Source organism: Acanthaster planci, linkage group LG12 (assembly GCF_054643075.1).
Source record: "Acanthaster planci isolate LZ-2023a linkage group LG12, COTS_SCS, whole genome shotgun sequence".
NCBI classification, from domain to species: Eukaryota; Metazoa; Echinodermata; class Asteroidea; order Valvatida; family Acanthasteridae; genus Acanthaster; species Acanthaster planci.
The window spans coordinates 5,434,282-5,458,578 of NC_141788.1; the positions used below are offsets into that span (position 1 = coordinate 5,434,282).

General features: G+C 42.0%; 1 protein-coding gene across 10 annotated transcripts in view; it reads left to right on the forward strand.

Annotated features, from left to right (window-relative positions):
- The window catches only part of LOC110984353 (uncharacterized), a 68,762-nt gene that overhangs the window by 35,291 nt on the left and 9,174 nt on the right, over positions 1–24,297 (forward strand). For 6 of the 10 annotated variants that reach the window (XM_087143722.1, XM_087143721.1, XM_087143724.1 and 3 more), the window contains 13 exons: positions 4,657–4,783; positions 11,635–15,393; positions 15,780–15,986; positions 19,536–19,641; positions 19,998–20,192; positions 21,168–21,255; positions 21,451–21,600; positions 21,999–22,211; positions 22,822–22,920; positions 23,081–23,182; positions 23,552–23,653; positions 23,827–23,855; positions 24,186–24,215. In XM_087143722.1, the coding sequence (XP_086999848.1) occupies positions 4,708–4,783; positions 11,635–15,393; positions 15,780–15,986; positions 19,536–19,641; positions 19,998–20,192; positions 21,168–21,255; positions 21,451–21,600; positions 21,999–22,211; positions 22,822–22,920; positions 23,081–23,182; positions 23,552–23,653; positions 23,827–23,855; positions 24,186–24,215 (5,156 nt within the window). In that variant the 5' untranslated portion in view covers positions 4,657–4,707. Of the gene's footprint in view, positions 1–942; positions 1,270–4,656; positions 4,784–7,680; positions 8,416–11,634; positions 15,394–15,779; positions 15,987–19,535; positions 19,642–19,997; positions 20,193–21,167; positions 21,256–21,450; positions 21,601–21,998; positions 22,212–22,821; positions 22,921–23,080; positions 23,183–23,551; positions 23,654–23,826; positions 23,856–24,185; positions 24,216–24,297 lie in introns of those variants that run through there. The other 4 variants (XM_022244482.2, XM_022244485.2, XM_022244481.2 and 1 more) reach the window with 3 other exon arrangements.

Genomic DNA, 24,297 nt, shown 5'->3' on the forward strand with positions numbered 1-24,297 from the left:
GAGGAAAGAAAAGAAAAGCAAGAAACAAAAGAGGAAGGACAGTGGATGAAAATCAGTGAATACCTTTGAAATGTGCTTCCCCTCCCCCCCATGGAAAATTTGTGCCCCCACCCAAATAAACATAATGCTGATGCCTGTGAGAGCATCATCTTGAGTCAGACCTCAGAATGATGAATTATTTTCGAGAGCAAACGAGACTTTGGACCAAAGGAGGCCTCCTGCTTACTGCAGAATTACATGACAAGGAATTGCAGTATACATGCATCTTTCAGATGAGACAGACAGAGGGAACTGATTTTAATTGTTTCCAGTTAAACATGAAATTGAAGGAATAACTACTGCAGAATTTGAAAATAGACCTTGGTTTTGAATAGCTTAGTAAAAAAAATGTATATTTAGGATTCTTGGAAGTCACCTTTAATCTAGACAATGTATGCTACAGTGTTTGAGATTTTTCAGTGCTGCAGTATTTCTTGTAGTGCATGATAAGTACATGTATATTAGATGTTACAGTACATGTACTTGCAGGATGAAGGTGAAATTTATTAGTTTCTTTTTTATTTTCTGCTCATAGTAAATGATTACCTGAAGGCTTTGCATCTTCATCTTGAAACATCAACCACAAGTGCCAACGAAATTTATTTTCAACTCTAATGTGTGGCATTTAATGTCATCACATTCAGTCATCAGTGATACAGATGATGAATTTCATTCGTGATTATCTGCTTTATGGTATTCAGTTTTTTTCTGTTGATAATGCATGGAAGATTTCTACATTGCACAAATTGCATTCATATCAATTCTGGCCCTGCACGTGCACACACAGATGAAATGACAGGACAGTCAGCCAAAAGGAAATGTGCATAATACATTCATAAAAACCTGATTGGTCAGCTAGCCATGGGCTGGGAGGGGCTTAGGCATGGTGAATGGGAACCAGCCTCCACTACCAGCTCCTCTTGTGTTTGTACTGCACCGGTGCACTGCATGTGGGTTGATCTTGTGGGCTGGAGGGAGAGACTAGTTTTGTAATTACTGGCAGCCAGTGTTATTGGCATCAGTCATTGTGTGTTGTGAAGCCTCAACCTGGCCTGTGTATACCCTGATAATCCACTGGATCCCCTAGCGTGCACTAAGCTCTGTGGGGGAGAGATATTCTCAGTGAGGGCTGAATGGTTTTGTTCTTCGCTTTGCCAAGTGGTGGAGGAAATTTATGTATTCTAGACCTGTGATCATATATGTACAAATGTAGATTTGAGGGGGCATAAGGTAAGTAATATTACTCCATAAATGATACATTAAGACTATACTGAGTACATGTTGCTGGTATCTAATATTACTCGTTAGAGAATTGAACAAGGGTACTGTATGTACCAGTATCTATTGTCCTCAATTCTGAGATTGATGAAATTTCGGAAAGAGTTCCATATACGGACGCCGCTTGACACGCTGTGCACAAACCCTATGAAACTGGTCTGAAAAATTTTCTAGTGTTTTCTAAGTTAACTTCTCCGGACTTGTGTTTGCTTTCTGATGATAGCTAATTACTGGCGTCTGGTATATGGAACTCTTCCCGAAATTTCTCTTTTTGTGACTGGTGTTGTCTGTGTCTATGGAATAGTAAAGAGAGAGGGAACAGCTAAATAATTGTCCACAAAGTTTCAGTTATTATTGGCTTTTTATACATGTTACATTTTACGGTACATCGGCATTCCTACATGTAGGTAGGCTTGCATGTTACACTGTCAGGGAGCAGCCATTTTCCTCCATCTAATAAAATCCTTTTCAGGCTTAAAGAATTCAAATGTTTCTTGTTGATTTGCTGGTATATGTGCATGCGTCTCATGATTCATGAGATGTAAACAGTTTTCAGTAGTTGCACTGGCCATGGAGGTAGAATCACACCATGCACAGCCGAACCAGCACATGGCCTGTGGTTGTGTGGTTGATCAGTGTTATGATTGTGGTCATTGGCCTGTGGATAAACTGGTGCCCCTGTGCTGTGGTTTTGTGGTTAGGTTTCCCATTGATCAATCAAATCGATGGGTTTTTGTTTTAAAAATAGTAGCATTTGGTTGAAGTCACAGTTTAATGAGGAAAATGATGCAGTTTCTTGCTTTGAAAATGTGCTACTTGAACTGAGAGATGCCCGTTGCTGGTGTATTTCAGAACAGTTTCCCAAGGCACAAAGACACGCTTTTAAAACTTATGTGTGCAGTAATGTGTGTGTGTGGTCATTGAACTTTTAAAGCCAGGGGGAGAACCTGGCATTGTTACCTAATGAAGAAGAGGAAATATAGACCCTTGGAGACGGTGAAATTCTTTCATCTCCAGTGAAAGGATGAGATCAATCCTATTAATAATACACAAGGGTAGGCAGTATGTTTGGGGCTCATCCGTGGTGCATGCACATGGGCATGTACTGGTAGTGCCATATGAACATGTACATGTATATTATACATCTACATGTACAGGATACCACTGTACATGTACATGTATACACAGAAGTACTTGTACATGGTCAGTCTTCAAGTGTGATTGGTGTAATTCATGCGCTCATCGTGCATGTTGTTCAGGTCCTGTGTCTAAGATGGATTTCCTGCTTCTCGTGTTCAAAGTCCACACTGGATGCAGTCACCGTTATATTGTAAGATTTGGGTATTCAGTCTTGAAATTACTGTTAGAAAAGTGCAGCTTTCATTTTTCGTTCTTAAATCATTATTCTCAGAGTGGAATCATATCAGCTAAAAAGAACTGAGTCAGTGTTGTGCCATGATTGGACATGTATCTTGTACATTATTCTACCGGTAGGTGTACCAGTATTGAAGCACTGAAGATTGAAAATGTGAAAAGAACATGTAAAAGTGCACTTGTTTCATATTACCGGCAATACAAAATGAGTGGATTACGGCGGAATAAATGACTTCCAATCTGAAAATATTGTCCTTGGGGGGAAAATGAGCTTTGAATTCTTTGGCAATTTTTTGTGTTTCGGTTAGACTGGAAGAGTACACTTTCCTCTTTTTTTTTTTGGTAGCAAATGTTTCCACTATTGTCCTTTCCATTACATACACTACATGTACATGTAGCCTCGGAGTACTTTACAAATTACAGTCACGTTCTGGTGCGTGATGGGTGTATGCTGGTAAACTAGCGGTACATCTGTTGTTTAAAACCTATGTATTTGTTTTACTGTATAATTCTGAGCCTCATGATGAGATGGTTTGACTGTGATTACTGAAGTTGGAAGATAGAAATAACAGGTGTTTACAGAGTACTTCCTGCTCGGGCTATTTTTGCTTAAATATTGCTTCCTTTTTGTCGTGATTGTTTGAACTTCTCAGGAAGTAAATGTGGTTGTACTATAAGTGCATTCACTGAAGAGCATTTATGTTTTAACAACATTCAAGGTAAAATGTAACTGTTTTCTTGGCTAACATAATGCATACATTGCACTGTCATAGTGAGGTTATACAATAATACACTAGAGCAATTACATGTACATGTGCTGAAGTGTCTTGTACACGTGTACGTATATTTGTGGCACCACCCATGGTTGTTTCATCCATTTTATCGTTCTTCCCTAAAAGCTGGGTGTTGATAAAGGTTGGTAGTTGTACCAGTACATGTAATTCTACTCTCAAATTTGATTGCTACCGGTACATGTACATGTGTACATGTATGTACATAATACTAAAGCAGCCTGTGTGAAATATGTCTTATCTACATTCCTAATTAATTTAAATTGCAGATATCCACATTTTTATGGCTCTCCTTACTTTCAAGGATTTGATTTTAGCTGTTGGTTCAATGTTCGTGAGTTTTCCCCAGTTACTGCCAAAATGTGATTGTTTGATCCTTTGTACTACAGATGAAACATTCAATTACTTGACATTTCGTTTTGAAGTTTTTTGGGGGCTCATGAAGTGCCCGTCATTTTCATTGCTAAATGTAGTTGTGGCTCTCACCTGTTGGGAGTGTGGTTCTGTTAATGCTCTGATTAAATTGGGCACGTGCAGTAATTGTGTGTTCCTTGTGCGCACCCTCGATAAAATGATTGCTCTCAATTTATTACATCCGATAGCCTTCCTGAACCCCAGGCATTACCGGGCAAAAGGGAACATCAAGGTAGCTTGGACCAGAGTTGCAAGCCTTTTTAATTTGCCATCCTCTAAAAGAAAAAAAGAGCATATGCAAACGATTTTGTTGAAACTTGGAGATGATAAGGTGCCATTTATTCATAAAGGTCACAAGTGTCCTCATTTATCTTTGGTATGTGTGCTTTGCAACCCCCAAAAATCTGAGTCTCAGACCAGTGATGGTGTTGTGGTTCATCATCTGTTTTGCCTGGGGTGGTAACTGCTACTCACCTGCAATGGTCTGGTTCAATGTTCTTCGACTTTGGTCAACAACATCAAGTTCCTGTTGAATATCATGGAAATGTGTCTTAGAACCTGGGTCGAATTTAAATTTGAAGGCACTGCTTTACACCTGCCAGAAACCTGTGAGTGTTACATTTGGGGAAACACTTTAGCTCTCCATTCATTTTTCAGGAGAGGTTTGAGCGAAATCTTGAAAGTGAGCTCTTTTACTGGCGATTGTGTGCATATGTAATCTGTCGCATAAAATCTATTTTCCCTTTTTTTTTGTCCACAGAAGTGGCTATGAGAATATGATAACACTGTGAAATATAAAGAAAAAGTCAAGATGGCGGAAGGTTCCTCTGGGAGAGGAGTTGCTGATGGCAGCTCTGGAGTTGAGAGAGATCACCCAGTGCAAGAAGGCAAGTTGTCATTGTTTACATATCTGTTTGTAGTAGATTCTCTGCAGACTGTGTTCCTGTTTATCTGGTATTTGTAACCATGTGTTACGGTGTCAATTTCTGTCACTTTGATTTGCCTAAACAGTTAACTTTCAGCAAGGTTTTTTGTTAGAAACCTTTCAGGTGTTTTGTTCGAAATGCAGAACATATATATTTTAATACAAGTTATAAGGGAAAAAATGATTAGAATTTAGAAGTTGCATTTCATTTATAACTATTGTGTTTTATTTTTCAAAGGATTTTTAACAAAATATCTCATTCAGAGATAAAAAAGTAAGTGGCTAACCTTTTTTATTTGAATTTCCATAGCAAGCAAAGAGTTTTCTCAATCACAAAACTCGTCATTGGGGATTCAAAACATTTCTCATCTCCCCAGTAGTCAACTGCACCTGTCACAAAAATTCACCTAAACTTTGTCTTGTCATAATGACGTCAAACACCTCAGGGCCTTTTTCTCTGTCAAATCTAATCAGCCACTTTTTTCAAGGATGTCACTGTGATCCATGCTAGCGTTGGCTTGCCTTCTCATTGAGTGATAGCTCCATAAACACATGAGGGGTGCACATAAGGTACTTCACAACACTTCAGTCAACAATATAATGTACTGTACATGTGCATCACTTTTAAGCTTTCCTAATTGTGTGTTGGCTCAGTCCATTTTAAATGATTTAGTAGAATGGAACAGTAGAGGGCAGTATTAAAAAATAAATGGATCCCATTCACTGACCATGGTGCAGAATGGCTAGTCTGAACTCCTATCAAGTATCAAGCAAGGACCTACTGGTATACATGTATACAAATCTATGGTCTAATACAGTGATAATGGAATAAACACAGTGGAGTACCTTGGGAATCACATCAAGATGAATTGTAAACTGGATATGTCATGGACTGTTGGTCTTGGAAATTTAATGTATATGTAAGTGTGATGTCTGTTTTTCATGTAGAGACTGCTCTATGGTGTTACCATTTAGGTAGGATGTGTATGTTTTTCTTCTTTGTTGGAAGCCTTAGTCTCAACATCCAAAACAATTTGTTCAAGCATTGATGACATCTGACAAGGCTCGTTCTTCATGAGTGGTTCGCTTTGTCATGTTGCACTTTAGTTTTACTCTTCATATTGACTAGGTTGCAAAATTCATGTAATATTAAAATCTCCCTGTTTAAAAATCTTGAGTTGCTGACCCAAAGACAACTTTTTAATTGACACTGCTGGAAGAGAGTGAGAGAAAAGATTGGGATGAGAGCATATGTTCTGGCACTCCATTAATGACCTGATACACTCATGCATGTACTGGCACAGTATGATAACAGATCCTCTCCACTTGTTAAGATATGGCATTTGCACTTTGTGCCTAAGTGTAGTACACGCTTTTTTGTTTTCAAAGCCTGAGGTCACCTAACCTTCGCTGGTGGGGGTCCACATACAGGTACATGTATGCATAGTAGATGTACATTGATGTACATGTACAAGTACTGTATCTTGCTTGTTAGTTATTCCATGGTTGAGTTTGCTTTGTTCGCAGACTATTGATGGATGAGATGAAATTGGGAGGGGGTTCATTATGCGTGTGTGAAATTCAACACTTTCAAGACTGCTGAGTCAAGGACACCGTTGGGAACAACTTGCCAGTTTATTGTTGACTGATTTCGACTGACGTTGACTCACATTACTTCCAATGTGAAAATGGTCAGTACGGCTGACTGCTGTCGTGGGATTGTTTTTTGTGCGCTCAAAAGAAAGCTTTCACTGTTGCCAGAGTTTTCTGATCTGCATTTGGATATTTTATAAATTTGGGGTCCGATAAGTGACATTTTTTGTCGGTGCTACATGCATCTGTGTAATTTGATTAGGGAATGTACATGTATCATTGAAATTGACAAACTACATTGTATTTTTATTTATGTGACTGGTAATTTGCATTAGTTAATCACTCTTGGATAAAAAAGAATGTGCTCTAAACTTACAAAATCATATAACAGGTGTAACAGTGACAGGAAAAATTAGACCCCAAATTTATAGAAAGACCCATTTCCATTTTTTCTGTGGAAACAGACTTCGGAGAGTTACTAGTGTGCGTGACATGTACATGTATGTACAACCTGCAGACAAGTGTACATGTACACTACACATGTAGTACTGCACATGTACATGTATGTCTGTGTGCAGATTTCCTAGGCCTACAAACTGAAAGTTAATTGCTCAATTATTCAACAACCTGAACTTAAATTTCACTTTTTTCACTGAACTTCTAGAAAGGCAAATTGTACATGTACATCATGCCACTAAGTTACTGTGATACATGTATGTGAATTGTCGTGCCAACATCTGTTGGTTGGACGGGCTACCGGTACATGTACATACTCAGTGAAGTGCTCAGAAAGTTCATTGCACATTCAGACGCCTGTGGCTACAGTAGCACTGTGATGTGTTCTGCGGTGTTTTTGCAGGTTACCGATATGTTTGAGTGAGCATATACAGTGGCACAGTTTCGGCTAGCCCATCAGCCACGTCATGTCCTGAATTACTGTATCAATGGTGTGCTCATCCATGCATCAAGCGCCACGCACATGTTCACAGTTTCCTTTCACTGTATATATGCATTCAAGAACTGTACCTACCGAGCAAGGACACGCGGTACCGGTACAAAAGGCAATAAAGAGAGACCCAGATTGTTTCATGGCAACATTTACTTTTGCTGTGAATGTGGGTGGATAAGAAGCTGTTCAATTTCCAGGAAGACAAAATTGGAATTTATCTGCAGTACACACGGTACATGACTCTTTCATTGGAAATTATTTGTACACTTGAGCTTAGATTTACATCAGGAATATAGGTGTATGAGTAAACAGCATTGACATTCAGGGTTTTCTGAAGGAATTGATGGTAGTTGACTGTTTGGCTGAGCTGAGGGCTGGCGTGTATAAATCCAGAAAGGTACCGTACCAGTACAGTACATGTATGCAGGCACAGATGTATTTTGTTTTGTCATCAGTCTTAGTCACTTGTAACATCAAGAAAAGAGGAGTTATCTTTGTGTGCTTCGAATTTTTTCCGTATTTTCAATTGAAGATGTAAACTTTACCCATAATACAAAATCAGATTTAGAAGCTTCTGAATTTTGTAAACAAGGACAACCATTCTTTTTCCATATCCTAAAGTTGTATTCACTGGAATGTAAACAGCCAGCATACCGTTCTGTATCAAGTGACTCTTATGCACGATTGCATAGGCCCATTCTTTGAGGCTCGCGCATAGGGCTTATCCCTCGTGAGCGCTCGTGCATGGAGACACAAAAGAAAAGCCAGTGTTGAAGGAGTGGTTGGGGGGAAAAAAACGCTTCAAAGGCTTCGCTGTTGTAAGCATTGGACACATTCCAGCCTGGACAGAAAGATTGTTGGGCCCATTCAGAAAGCAAGGGGACCCGGGATCAGAAAGGATTAGACTGTGTAACGTGTGTCATTTGTGGATTGGGATCGCTAGAGGTGCATTCGGATTTTAGTACTCCGTTCTCCAGTTTATGTGCACATGTATTTCTAACTGATGTACGGTAGACCACTGGATAAATAGTGATGGTGCATGGGTACTTGTGGTGAGTTCATGTATTTTTGCAAAATGTGGCTTGTAACCGGTTTAATTTGTTTGGGAGAATTTTGTAGGATTCATTAAGGTACATGTACACCCCGATAACTTGTAATTATCATAGAACTTGATGCCCTCGGAAAGTGAAAATTCTTGCAGACAGGAGATTCATGAGGATTCCGGGAGAGGGAATGTACATGGAGGTGGATAGTGGAAGAAGCCACCAAGGTTTCCAGGCTGAAATGCATGGCAGTTATGCTTGAGGTACATGTTCTCGTACATCATGGGCTGCTGATTGTAACTTCCATGACAGGGCCTCAGTACAGTATTTTTGCCAACTTGAGATTACGAGTATGTATGCTGACCAGAGATTTACATGTAGGGTCATTCTACATGTATAAACCTTGGGTTCAAAGTGTGACATTTTTCCGTCCCCGTTACCTTTGGCATCTACTGTATACCATCTGACCCGTTTGACAAGGGACGAACATGTATCACCGACATTGATTTCAAACTATTGTTGTTTGTTTGGCAGGTAATTTGCAATGCTTCTTCAATTTTGGAATAAAACAATGAGTTTTAAAAATTCATGTGCCAGATGTAACAGGGACAGGAAAAAAAGTGGACCCCAAATTTATAGAATGACCCTGCTGTGCCCCGTTGATTCAAAGTGGTGTGTGCACATTGTGGTGCACATTCCTTGCATCTTTCCCCCTCCCCCATACAATCATCTTGGCAACAATACTCCAGTGCTCTATGTAGATGAGCAAATCTGGTCTCGCTCAGACTAATGAACAGGTATTCTTAATGCAAAGCACTGGCTGGAGCGTGGAAGGGCCATAGCAAGTAGCTGTCCCATTCTAGTCAAATGTTTTTCACAGGCGGATTGGACTGTGTACCCCCTTTGGCTTACCCCTTCACTTATTTTCATTAGGATTTAAAGGTTTAAAGGATTTAAAGCAGGCACAATTACAGCAGGTTGATACAAATGCCGTTCTACAGTTGTACATTTGTTTCATTGTCTCCCTGAGGAACTGCAGCACATGCGCACATAATGAGAGTAGTACCAAGATTGCTGAGGAGGTATTCACTTTGGAATATTTAAGGTTATTGAATTTAGATGAAATGGAGGGAAATATACTCTTATGTGGAATTTCAAAGCTGGTACACCGATAACTGTATATGTAATGTGTATGTTTTATATTCAGTACTCTGTACAGTATTTTAAATGATGTACATGTATTTATGCATGCCTAAAAGTACTTCAGGATCTTTTTTCATTGTCAGAATTATGAGCGACTAGATTGTAGAATTTTACACATTTATAAACACTGTTTGCAATCATGGACAAATTTCAGTTTCCAATTTGGCAGGTTTTAACTCACAAGCTGAGATATTCAGACCTGTATACTTGTGTTTTAACTGCATTCATATATGCTTTTGTGAAACTGCACTTGACCCGAAGACCATTTTTTTGACAGTGACATTTTTAAAAAATTTATTGATAATTCCAGTATTAAAATTCTGGCTTTTCAAACCACAGCTGCTTGAATGCAACCTGCGGGGCTTTTTCACACCACACAGCGGTTACGACTCCATTGTGACAACCTACTTGCCAAAGGCTGTGGGTGTTAAAATATGCCTTCAATGCACTTTCGTTGGTCTATAGGATTAGTGGTTCCATTCACATTTCATAAACTTCTGTACCGGTAGCTATAGAAATTATGGTTGCCATGCATGTACTTGTGGGGAAATTTATTGTGGACATACAGTACATGTAAGTCAAGTTTGTACTCAACAAGCATCCATCACAATTACTGTTAATACTAAAGATTGTGAAATATCTCTTACATGTACATGTACTTTAACCATTCCCAAGGCGTGTGTACATGTACATGTAGTTGGTAATTCATTTTTATAGGGCTGAACAGTTGAATTCATCGTAAGTTTAAGCATTGCCGTACAGGTAACTCTTCACCTCCTCCACAAACTTCCAACTCCAGGTTTTTGTAGTATTTTGATGGGGTTGCACGAGGCTGGATGACTAGCCCACTGCTATACTTGACGTGGACCAGTACCAGCACAGGGCCATTTTTTAGTACTCAACTTTGGCTCCGCCTCAGGCTTAAACTGTCGTGACTGTTTTTTACTAGCTGACTTTGAAGCTGTAAGCACAGTAATCAGTCTATTAGTGCCACAGAACATCAAATAAGATGCAAGAGAACCAAAAATTACAGTAATCCAATGTAATTTAAACTCTTGAGGCCAACATTTTGGGATTGGTGTTTGGAACGAAGCCTGAGACGGAAACGAAGTTGAGTGCTGGAAAACGGCCCTGGCTTAAAAATATGCCATTGGATTTGAAACAGTGGATTTGTTTGGACATTTGGAGGATCGGGATGCTTCATTTTGCAAAAATAACAATGTACATGTAGTCATTATAAAATTTCATCACAATTTTAGCAATGAATTAACGCTGAATGCACACATGAAAACATGCACAAGCTCAGGTGGATGTTCTGGATCAATATACCGGTAAATGTCTCATTTAGTGCTACCTTTACTTCAGTATCTCTCTCGTCAGAGAAATGGTTGGATATACATGTAGAATGGTTGACTTCTGTTTTCATGTATGCTCCATTGTGTGTCCTTTCAAATGTGTGACTTTGAGGAGAAGAGTTGAGATCCATTTGTGAGGACTCATGATCCGAGGCTCAATCATGGTACTATGATTGACATCATTTGTCAGCAGGTATACTTGGAATGAACCCATCCCACAAGGGGGTTAGGCTTAAGGTGACTGCAGACTCCAGACTTAACCCCCCATCTTGAGAGGGAAACACGTTCTCTCCTTGTGAATTGATAGTCATGATTGCTCATCGCAGATGATAATTGATACCAAAAACCGGATATTTCCTGGGCAGAGGGCACTCCCACTCTACGTTTCCCCAGAGACGTTATGCCCTTAATATATCACTTTGAAGATAAATTGCACCAGTGTACATTATACATGTTCATGTACATGTACATAGGTTCTTGTAATGTACATGTACATGTAACATGTACTTATATCTGCACTCCCACTCTACATTTCCCCCACAGACGTTATACATGTTACCAGAAATCCTTAAAACATATTTCACAGCAGTGTTGGAGATATTTCTTTTGTAGAGTTAACAATTGAGGTCAATGTCTTCTCACATTCTTTTACTTTGTATGTTTATTTCAGGTCAACTGAAGAGCTCATTCAAGTCTGAGAACCGCAACGCAAGCAACAACAATCTGGTTGAGGATTCTACAACAAAACGGTGCAGCTGCTGTCCCTATGGCTACCACATAGATCTAGACTTCCTTAATTACTGCCAGGATATCTCCTCAGGAGCCAACCTGCAGAAAATAAAGAAGGTCAAAAGGTCGCGACCCAGGCATGAGGCTGTCAAGAGTATCAAACCTCCTCCACCAATAGTCCCACCTAGATCAGTGTCCGTCGCACAGCACAAGAAGTGGAAGCGGCAACGCGAGAAGCTTGAAGCTGACAAAATCTTGGAGAAGGAGAATGCTGCGTTCGTGGCTACCTACAGCCAGTTTGCCAATCTGATCCGCCGGCGGTACATGAGTGAAGGGCTGGACTTCCCTGATGACACAGATGGCCGGGACCACATACCCATGGACACTCAGAGCCTTCCGGCATTTCCACTAGACGTGAGTCTGAGTGATGTGGAAACAGAGAGCGTGTCGTCCTGTAGCAATATCCCACCAGCAACAGACAGGCGGCGGAGCCACCCCACAGAGCACCCACTGGATGACCAAGACATGAGTCGCGACAACTACCTAGGCATCCCGCATCACCTCCTTGCCACCAACCTCCTCAGGATGTCCTCTCAGAGTGGATCCAACAGTTCCATTTCTTCCACATCCTCAACAAACTTCTCCCACTCCTCTGCCAGCGCTCAGAATGCTTACGGGCAGGGGGCAGCACCATCGCCACTGCTGGGCCAGGCCTTTTTTTCAGGTCTGGATGGCTCGCAGGCGTCAGGTCGATCCACCCCATCTTCAATCAGCACCACAGCACTTGCAGGAGTGCGACAGCAGATGGCGGCCGCCCTCGCCCGCCTGAAGCAACTAGAGGAGCAGGTGAAGGCCATCCCTGTTCTCCAGGTGAAAATCTCAGTCCTGAAAGAAGAGAAGCGACTTCTGATGCTGCAGCTGAGGGCAAAGAACAAAAAACCAGACTCCAGATCAGTCGCAGTTGGCGATGGGCTCGTTGAATGCAATAAGGTTACTTCAAATGGATTTGAGACTGAGATGGGAAGTTCAGAGGACTTTAACACTGATGATCTCGGTATCAATCAACCTCAGATTTCAGCAGTCAGTGCCTTGCAGAGACTTGGAAAATCTAAACCAGACCCTGGTGCCAAGAAAGCAATCGTAAACCCTGTCCAAAGATACCCAGTTGCAACTAGATCAGTGGGAATCGACGCTAATTTTGTCATTTCAGAGACAAAATCAGTTGGGATAAATGTGACCTCTGAGAGCAGCTCAGACAGCCTCGAAACCTCACGCCATGCAAACGGCTGGAACGGCCAGCCAATGCAAGACAGGGTCATGTCAGAGACAAGTATCCAAGTCAGCAGTGTTCCCCAAGTTCAATCGACACCAGCTCCTCTTAGAGACCATGAAAGCTATGACAATGTGCAAGGAAAAGCCACAGCTCAGGAACAGTACAAACGTGCAATGATGTCCCCTCGTGTCAACAGCCTGCCCAATTTAAGCTTTTCTCCTCCACCAGTAGCCCCGAAGCCCAGAGCTCGGACTATCGGAGTGAACACTGACACAAAAGAGTCCCGTGAAAAATCAACTATGGTGCTGCCTCAAACAAAAAGCCAGCAGACAAGCACCATTTATGTGACGCAAGTGGAGCAGGGCGTAGCTACAGAGAGAAACGTTACAAATCAAGGAGTTGGAACCGATAAGGCAGTGCTTTTTGAGCGCACAACTAACACTGATAAAGTGATCAGTAAGGACCAGTCTACCTCTATTGAGCCTGTGGTCTCTTATTGCAGGGATCGCGGCTGCAACACCGACATCATTCAAATGCGGATTTCGGCAACCAACACGGGGCCCTTGATGCTTAAGAAACCAAGCCAGAGTATCGCAAGCAATACTGATGCTGTCGAGTTTGCTTCACAAAAAACAGTGAAGGATTCGGGAACTAACCCTGAGTTCTTGCCAGTCTGCTCGCAGTCAACTAATACAGAGGGCATGGAAAGGGTTGATTTTGGAACCGGGACGCACATTATGGTGCAGGATTCGAGCACCTCCACTCCGTCCCCACAACTGAGAGAGCAGGGAGTAGGTGTGGACCTACAGCTGCAAGTGCAAACCATGGACCACTTCACATTAACTGAGAGTGTTGCTGTAAACGACTGCACGACAAATACAGACAAGACCGAGATGACAAGTCAAGGAGTCAGTTGCATTACAGAGACCCTCGACAGTTTCACATCCACTGTACCTAGCGAAGTCAGCGACGGGTCTACCAACACAGACAAAGTTGCGCAGTCGCACCGAGGTGTGAACTGCCTACCGCATACGACGGAGAGTTACACAACCACTGTGACTGCTGAGGTCAGTGATGGCACAACCAACACAGAAAGGCTGGACACGTTGAGCAGAGGTGTGGATTGCATTGTGGAAACGTGTGAAAAATCAGTGGATGCCGTGGACCTTTCAGTGGATTCAGGGGAACAGTCAGTTAAGTGTGTCACTGAAGAGATTGTGGTTCAATCAGTCAACAATAATCTCATGGCAGCAATGCCGACATTAAAACTCGAGACTGCTGATAAATCATTGACAGCAATGATAACAGCAGAAACAGCTGAGTGTGGTACAGAAATGACAGTCACACAGCTCGTTGATCATGGAACTGTGTATGAGCCATCCGCATTCACAAGTGAATGCGGAACAGTCACAGACCATCTCGGACTGGACATGGGAATGAACACTGACCGGCAGGAATTGACGAGCATCGGATGCAACACCCCAACCCCACCAACAGTCAGTGATGCAGGAGTCGAGGTCAATCTCATGGAAAAGATTGTGCAACCCAAAGTCAGCTCTGTGTCTACCAGCATTGATTTGGATGACATTTCCGTCTCAGTCGGTGTCGGCAGCTGCTCTGTCTACGATTCCATCTGTGACCGCTGCACCAATCTGGTCACAAGCAGTGTTGCCGTTGGACCCACAGATTCTACCCTCCTGACGAGAACAATTGGCACAAATTACAGCGTGATGACGAAAACCATCGGTGTCGGACACAGCCAGGTTGTAGATCCCTCGGCCAGTTCTGACAAAGCAGTGGGCGACCATGACATCCGCGAGCCGATGTGCAACATCTGTGACCGGCCCCCGATGAAAACGGTCAGCACTGAGAAGACCGGTCCAGAGACATGCGACCATGCAGTGGGGGATGCAGTGGTTACCAGCCAAGTAACAGCAGGAGTGGGCGATTGCACAGTAACAGATCGCATTTGCGAACACTGTGACAATATGACCGTGTCATCTGTGGGTGTGGGGAACTCTGAAATTAGCCTATACACCAAAACGCAAGAGGTCCAAGTCGACGGTGCCAGATTCATCCCCATTGAACCCCCCCTTACCCATTTGACTACCAAACCAAGTCAGGCTCAGCCCCACCAGCGTAGCTCATCGGAAATCCAAGACATCCTGGCATCGAGAGCTGAAGAGGCTCACTCAGTGTTCCTCCCCCAGGTGCGCTCACCCTACCAGGGATCGACCTCCTCCTCAGAAGAAGTCTCAGAGCTGATGATACAGAGGGAGTTTGTGGACTCAGAGAAGTCACCGCCGACTGACGGTCTGCAGGCTGTGCCTTCAAGTGTCAACTCGAGGGAGGCAGGAAACAACAATTTGCCCAAGATGGATTATACCCGAGCATCAGGGAAATTTGAGGAATGGCACAGACAAGAAGGTTTGTATTAAAACATACAGTAAAGTTGTGGAGTGACCTGGGTTGTACCAGTGGACAATTTGTTTTCAAGCCTGAGTTAAAAAAGCAAAACCAAAATTTGCAAAGAATGATTAAAAATGTTTCTGTTGGTGGCCAACTATTCTTCCTTTAATGTGCCCATTCTTTCCAAGTTACATGTACTTCTTTTAATTTGTGTGCAGCCACAACCCAGTTTGTGATAAAATAGCTGGGTTTTTTTCATACATGCCCTCTAGTTGACCTTTGTGGTTTCAGTTTTTTCTGTTACCCTGCAGTTCCATGTTCCATGTATAGCACATGTCAGAGCATCTAATTGCAACCATAAATGTGTTTTCATACTGCCTTTAAACACTATTTGGTTTGGACAGATCACATGACTTCTTCTGTAGCAACAGCCACCCATGCACTGAGGGAGCAGACCATCTATCCAGCCAGTATCACGACAACAAAGACCAGCCAATCGACTTCAACTGTCCGGCTGAGAACAGAGACGGGAATGACTCATGGGCTAGACTTTGAGGATGACGATGACTTCATGACGGAGGGTTTTGCCAATTTGCACGCCTTACTGGCAGGTGAGATATCAGCTCTTTTGTAATGCACATTATGAAACACCCACAGAATTGTGTGTCCTTACATTTCTTTGTTTGATTTTTAGTAACCTATAAAGAATTCCAAGCCAGACCCCATGTACCCTACTTTTCAAACCAGACCTGCTCTTGCTAAAATCCCCCCAAAAGTGCCCCTTTTTAAACTTGTTGCTGTGTGTGACACTCAAAAACTGTGAAGGAATTTTTTCGAACCAATATGCACATGCACATGCTGAGGGCAATTAAGCACCACTAGTGACACATTTGCAAGTGAATTTGTGAAGCATTACTCAGACTAGGGAGGAGTTTTCCCATCAACTTAAGCCTTCTTCCTCTCCACTCAGACTCAGAAGGGTTCTTAAGCATTTACTTTCAAGACCCTGCCTTACTGGCTTTCCTGGTAGACTTGCATGAGTCTTAATATCACTGATGTAGTACCCCCCTACAGTGCCATCCTTAAAAACTGCCAAATTAAATGTTTCTGTCCCATGTATATTTTGTGTGTATCATGTAACTTTCAATGCCTTGGCCCACTCACAGTTATTTTTGGAGAATTTATTTGGGTCTTCTAAAGTCTTGAATTAAAGTTAAATCTAAAAATTGCTATAAGGTCTGGAGGGGCACCTGACTGAAAGTGAGTCTAATTTATTGTTTTTTCATGGTATTGTGCTACATGTACTTGTAGTTCACTTTAGGTTTAAGGTCAAAAATCCTCTTTTGCCACAGAGAGGATTAGACGATTGCTTTATCATGTCTTACAGCTTGACTTGTGGGGATGAAGTGCAACACGGAAGGAAAGGGGAGGGGAGAAAAAGGGACGTGTGTAGTGACCTTGGGTCAGTGAGTGTGTGTAGTGACCTTGGGTCAGTGAGTGACTGACCAAAATGGCCACGCTGGGTCATCATACTTTTTATAATAATTTGAGCAGTGTTGTGGTCAAACCTACCGTACATATGCTGGTATCAGAAGTCATTTTACAAAACCTTTCACATGTCCAGTTGGAAAGGGGCAGTTCCATACAAAAGTAGAAATTGATCTTGCTGGTACCAACCTCATTATTACTTACTGAGTTTCCTGATTTGGAGACAACTCTGGTCAGCTGACAATATTTCCTGATCAGAAAATGTGTTACCAGAATGGGGATTTGGATTCCTGCTTTGGAATTGTACTGGTCTGATCATAGGTATTGCTTTAAATGAGGTTTTAAAGAAAAGAAATTAGAAATAAGAAGTAGTACCAGTACCTTAGATGTTTGGTAAAGCTTCGTTTTGTTTTTGAATTACCTACAATTAATAACAGGTCTGGTAACAACATCACCAAATTTTTAGTGGAATTCAAATTTTTATTGGATGATTTGTTATAGACTGGAGATGGGTACAGTGTACCTATATTTAAGACGGGCTTAACTAAAGTGCTTTAATCGTTAAATCATAATGTACAAGAAGCATTGAACTGTTTAAAACCTCTTACTTTGAATCTGTGTAGTGGGCTGTAAAAACATTTCAAGCATTTAAGTTAAGCACACATCTGAAAAGTGTCTTAAAAGAATAGAAGAAAAAAAATGAAAACAAGTTTGCAGTGTTTTTGTGTGGTAAGAAACTTTTTGCGGGATGAAATGGTAAATGCCTTTATACCCCCCCCGGCGTACACAGGGCACTTTTGATCAAAATAATGTCTGTTAACTGTTGCAAAGTTGAAGATATTCGTATCGGGAATTGATTGTGTTTGCATTCTGCGTGCCTGTACAAGCACACCCTGTAGTTCCACATCATTTAACACCAATCGGAGAGCCCCCTGTATTACGTACATGTATACGTAGTTATTGGAAAGTGATAATGGAATAGGAGGGACTTTTGGGCTCCAGTTTTTGTCCGATCCTGTATTTGGAGTGGAGATTTATTGCACACTGGAGGATATGTGAGTGGTTGGCAGGTAAACAAGCGTGATGCAATAGCTGTCATCATACCTTTCAGTTCTGTGGACCAATCATTCATCCTAAATTTGCACAAAGTTATGCAAATTCCTCGTGAGTGGATAGATACGTTTTTTAACAAAGGTAGAAGTACAATGTACGGTAGGCTGTGCAGTAGCAAGCTTTTTTCTCTCTCTATGGATAACAAAGTGTTGTATTTGTGGGATATTGGGCCAAACCCATATCAGTTTATGACCTACGGTACAAAATACCGGCTGTTGTGTGAAAATAAGAGGGCATTTTCATTGCTTTATATTGTTAATTTACCGTTGACCTGTTAATTCTTATAAAAGGAGAATATTGGATGACATAAAGCAGCATTCTGTCTTGGCATTTCTTACTGTTAGAATAAATAAATATTTTTCCCTCCAAATTGCATAAGTATCAGAGCAACATATTGGTGATATTCCTGCATGTGCATATGTAACTTTCAAGATGTACTTTACATAAATCAGTCAAAGTCTTACAAAGTCCAGTGCATTTGTAAAGTACTGTATATACCACTGACAAAAAAATTAATATATGTTCATTATAGGACAGTAAGTAGGTGGAAAGGCTTGCGGTAGCACCATGCGAAGGAATACATCTCTTATGAGTATGTGTGGTTCTGAAGAGAACCGGGAGTATACTCAACGTTTCGGATTGCTTGCTTAGTCCATCGTCAGGAAACTGAAGAGATGCTGAAGATGGAGCTATTTATATAAGGTGACTGGATGCAGTGGGGTGTGGTGCTACCGCAAGCCTTTCCACCTATTGCTGTCTTTCACCATGAATAGCCTGAAAGTCCATAGGACAGTAAGTGTTGGTTGGCTGCCTGTAGTGTACTATACAATCTGAGCAAATGAAATAGGAAAAGTTGCCAAAAAGTGGAAGAAGGAAACTTGGAAAGAAAGCTTTGTGAGGACAAGGGAAGTTACAAACGGATGAACAAACAAAAACATGCATGTGTTTGTGTTTCCTGTCCATTTGTCTGTGATGTATTTGAAGCATCAACTCATCTGCCTTTTGAGCCATCTGTCTGTCTTGTGGTGTGTGTTGTTCACGTGAATGTCATTTTTGGGAATCAAGAGCAGTGAATCATCACATATTTGGTAAGCCATTTTCCAACCCTTGTGCTTAACAAGTTGCAATTAGGTAATGTATTGCTTCTTACGCTCATTGGCTGGTTTTAAATTTAATTATGGCAGGCAATCTTTTTGGCTACATTGTCTTCTTCTGACATGAGCTTAAATCTTTCAAATGTCAGCGGCACCTTTTCTTGGATTTCCGCCGGGTCCTTCGACACATGGTGATGTCACTGACCATGCAGTAATCGTCTTCCTGTTTCGTGGATCAAAAGCAATCCCTTCCTGGGTTCGCTCGTGTCGTAAGAGAGGACAGTAGTGAATCATAGACCTACATGTACATGTAATAAAGCGGGAATGGGTGCACCAGCATGTGCAAGCACAATTCACACGGGACTGTCCTCAAGATGGCTGCCTTGAACAAATGTTCAAATGGCCTGATTGTTACCGAGGCAACAGAGATGATACCACTGGGTCCAATCACTGTTTACATTTCAGGGGCCAGCCCACAGTCCAGAGAGGGGTCTACGATGGTGGATGATTCCATTCGGGAGAGGGAAGACCAGCACGGACAAGAGGGGAAAGACCCATCACTGAGGCATCGGTAAGAGTGCTTTCGGCAAAAGGTGATCACTTAAAACATTTTGCCTGATCAGAACAACAAGGGGCTTTATAATGACTCAGCAAGAACCCTTTGGGTTATCTCTAGGTGCCCTGCTGAATCCAATGGAATACAGCAACAGAAAAGAGTGTATCCTGCTGAATCCAACAGAATCCAACAGCTAGAACACAAGGTTTTGCCCACTGCACTCATCAACAAAACAGAAAGTGCCGACTGTTGGAGATCGTTGGGTTCAGCATGGTTAGGGGTAATACATGTATATACTTTCATGGCTGTGGAGGAGTGGGCTCACTAGCCTCACATGCTTTATTCTGTGCTTTCTTTATCTTTCCATCCAGTGTTGTGAGTTCTAGTGAGGACTCGTCTGACTCAGAATCGGACACCAGCACAGAGAGCTCAGAGTCAGCGACAACATCCACCTCAGTGGAGGGTGGCTCATACGATGGACAAGTGGTCAAGCTGATTAAGAAGAGACAGGAGAAGAAGAGGAAAAAGAACAGCACTGGACAGGCGAAATCGCTGGATAGACCAAGGTAAGGACAGGGGCACCTGTTGGTGGAAAACAATCAAGGGATGGTGAAGTTCGTAAGAAGCAGTTGAATCCTGTGACTAAACAGAACAGCGTATTAACTCTTTCAGCCTTGTACCCAGAATGTTCCCATTTTGTCATGTAACTTTAGATCTGTCCTTCCTCCTTGGCATAGCTTTTGCAAAGTTTGTCAGTGCTAGAGGGATTAGCAGTGTTTTGACTTATGCTGCCTATGCATTGTGTGGTGCAAACAGCCCCAGTTTGTTTGACCTCGTCCAAAATGGACATTATCCTGTCGTGAATCAATGTCAAAAACAGTTTCCCTACAAGTGGGAAGGGGGGTCAGCAACAGTGTCCAGAGGGTGACCGTGGGTTCATTCCCCTCATGCTCAGGGCAGAGTGCTGCCTTAATTTGCTCAGGGAGGAACTGAGAATGCAGTCCGCTTGTTGGCCAGGCAATGTATTGATCAAGGCCATTAGGCATGGAAGCTGTGGAAAATACAACTAAATCTATTTCACTTAGGGTTGAACATGACCTGCTGTCTTAGACTAGATTTAGGTTTATTAGGGAAATTGTCGAAAGCAGAGGGTATGAAAATATACACTGTCCTTCATTCCATTACAGATTATTTTATCCACAGATCTTGAAAACAAATCTTGCCCAATGGGTCCTTTCTTGTAAGGGAGGTTAATAAATCAGACAGAAACATAAAATTTTTCCCAGACATTGAAAGTTCTTTGAAATGCCATTTTTGGGGAGGGGGATGTACCTGGAATGCAAGCTCAGTACTCAGCCCAGTGGCTACATTTTAAGCTTCACATTGTCAGATAAATTCTGCAAAATATCCCCAAAACACATTGGAGTGAGACAAAATGCCAAAATGCATACATGTACCCCTGCCTTGTGCCTGGGATGCAGGAAATGACATAAATGAGCCATCTTATCAAGAAAACATTCATGCTCTTGTTCTTACTACAGGTACACCTTGAGTGCTGACGTGACCAAAGCGTGCAACACGCTGGGCAAACTCCTTGAGATGTCTGGCGATAGTAACGCCAAGGACATGGTAAGGCATGTAGCTTTCTGGAGGCATATGCCATGTAGAAAACTCAAATGGATTTGCTAAAAAGCAAAATGTCCATAAATGAAGTTTTGGTATGCAGAAATTGGTCAAGAGAAATAATAAAGAAGAAGGCACAGTGTTTATCTATTAAGCTAGATGTTGTTTGTGCAAAACAATTTGTATCCTGTCTTTACCCAGTCTACTTGCATGGCAACCGTCGCCAAGGAGTGGTTCCGGGTGACAAGCCAGAAGACATCAGACCCCCTCCAAGTGGAAGACTTGCTGGCCTCCCTCGCTGAAATGGGCAAGGCCGTTCTGGAGAAGATTGTCAACACAGCTGATGCCAATGTAAGCCAGATTTATTGTTTGTAACATGGAAAATAATGTGCTTAGGTGCCTTCAAGGAGGGCTCATTTGCACCCTTCACATACCAAGTTTTCCCCAGCCGGGAAATTAGTTGTTACTTTTTCTAACCTTTTAAGATTATTGCATTAACCTGTAGTTTGCACTAGAAATTGACTTACAGTGCACTGATGGCAATTTTTTAGCTCACATTTGAGTCCAAAATCTCAGAATTTGAGAGCATTCATCCACAATCTGCGGTGCACCATAATTTTCAGTCAAAAAATTCAGAACACCCTGACTCCTTAATTGCTTTTAACGACTACCTACATATACATTGATCATCGAGTGTTGACTACTCTGTGTTTATTTCTCTCATTTTTGTCTCCCTCGTTTGCATACAGGGTAACACAGCATTGCACTATGCCATCTCCCATGGCAACTTCAACATCGTGGACCTCCTCCTGGAGTCACAGGTCTGTGACGTGGACCGGGCCAACCGCGCCGGCTACACAGCCATCATGTTGGCCTCCCTGGCCTCCATGCAGAGCCAGAAACAGCAGCAGACCCTGGCCAAGCTGTTCCAGCTGGGCAGTGTCAACATCCGGGCCACCCAGGTGAGCCAAGCAGTCTCAAGAGGCTGCCGAAATAAAGCTCCAACAAGGGCACAATGGGGTGGGCCGGAAATTGGAAGCGTTGAGCCCCAAAAGATCCATTTACTGGGCCACCATTTGGCAACTGTCCTGTGCTTTACTGGCTGCTGAACTTTGAAGATATGGTGGGTGTCCAGTGATTGAGTTGACAAACAGGAAGCAAGAAAACAAATGGCAAGACATGGTTGAATAAGCTTGGGCAAAGCGTGATACGTGTAACTTGGGGCTGTGCATAATTGTTACGCAGTTGAATTGTGATGTTGACTTTTTCCCACAATGCTGTGTATACTTCCGTTGATGTGAGCCCTCTAGCAACAGTAAAGCAGTGTTGTGATTTGCTGTCATGTCATGGGCTGCTAGGTTCATGATCGTCTGCCAACATTGGTTTCATTCTTTTTGCAGACAGTAAGCCTTAAACATTGGAAGCAGCACACTTGAAGTCATGTGTGGGCAGAGACATTGTAATTTAACAAGCATTGCTGAGTCGTAATGTTAGGATATTTGTCTTTTTTTTAATGGTTGATAGACCTATGGAACCACTTTTTTACCTAGTAACGCCCGTCTTCTCTTATAGGCTGGTCAAACAGCATTGATGCTGGCTGTAAGTCACGGGAGACTGGATATGGTCAAGCTACTCCTTGATTCAGGCGCGGATGTGAACATTCAAGATGAGGTAGGTCAGGGTAGAGTGGATTTTCCTTGATGAATATTCTCGGTGAGGTAGTCTCTAGCCACTCATTTCTTGCAGTGACAAGCAGAGTGTGCTGTGTGGATCATTTCTGGGATTGTTAGAGACCTGTGCCTGATTTCTTGAAACCTCTTTATGTGCACAGGACGGATCAACAGCTCTGATGTGTGCCAGTGAACATGGGCACCAGGAGATCGTCAAGTGCCTTCTGGCCCATCCGCAATGTGACCCTACACTCCTGGATAATGTAAGTCCCACACCTGTGATTCTTAAGATAAACGATCGTGAGAAATTTGAAAGTGCTTCTTTTCCTGTTCTCTGTGTTATTTGTAGGCCTGTGACTGTGTTCATGCGTAATCAGCATTGTTTGTCTGCATTTACAGCAAGCCATATTATGGACAAATGACGTTAAGGTGTTTCAGTTCATTTAATTGGACAATGCACCTGTCGGATTCCCAGAAAACCCTATTAAGAATTGAACACGGGTGAAAACTTTGACACAGTTTTGCGAAGCTCAGACATGAAGCTGTCACAAGTACATGTCCATCACCAAAGCCTGCATTGAAACAGTGAGTGACTCTAACGTTGATCTTATTTACACCTCCATCTTCCTCAGGATGGCAGCAGTGCCTTCTCAATTGCCATGGAGGCCGGCCACAAGAACATCGGCGTTCTCCTGTACGCTCAGCTTAACTTTGCCAAGCAGTCCGGAAGCCCTGTAAGCTATTTTCAGTTGAAAGAAATTACTGAATTTTCAAATTATGAATCAGTGATGTTATACACAAACACAAGATTATTTGCATGTCAAATTTTCACGAACCTATTTTCTTTTTTTGGGGGGGAGGGATAAGTCTTTTGTACCCATATTTTTTTCTTTTGTCTCCAATACAGAAACGGAGAGCTCAAAGTGCATCCCCAAGGTAAGTTATTGAATAATGGTTCAAAGATGCGTATCTGCAGTAATTTTAAGGGGTAGTTGTTATTTTTTGGATTTTCTGGATTCAAAAGTTGTTTGAAACTGTGCCAATTATACTAAAGTGTGCTTTGTAATCTGCATGTAAAACAGTAAAATTGTCGTAACAGCATCAAACAAAATGTAAAATGCAAGCAGCCAGCAAAAGCATCAGTTTGTTTTCAAATTTTTGCAGCATTCACCTTTTTTGGCTGAGTACAGTAGTTTTTATTTTAATGCATTTGTTTTGAGTTTAAACTTTTGAACTGTAACTCGCATGTTTTTGAACCCTGGACAGATTCCCAACCTATACCTATAGCTTTATAAAGTGAGTCTGATTTATGATTTTACCTCTATTTTACTCTCGTCATTAACCTCATACTGTTTCGGTGTTGGTTCTTAAATTGTGG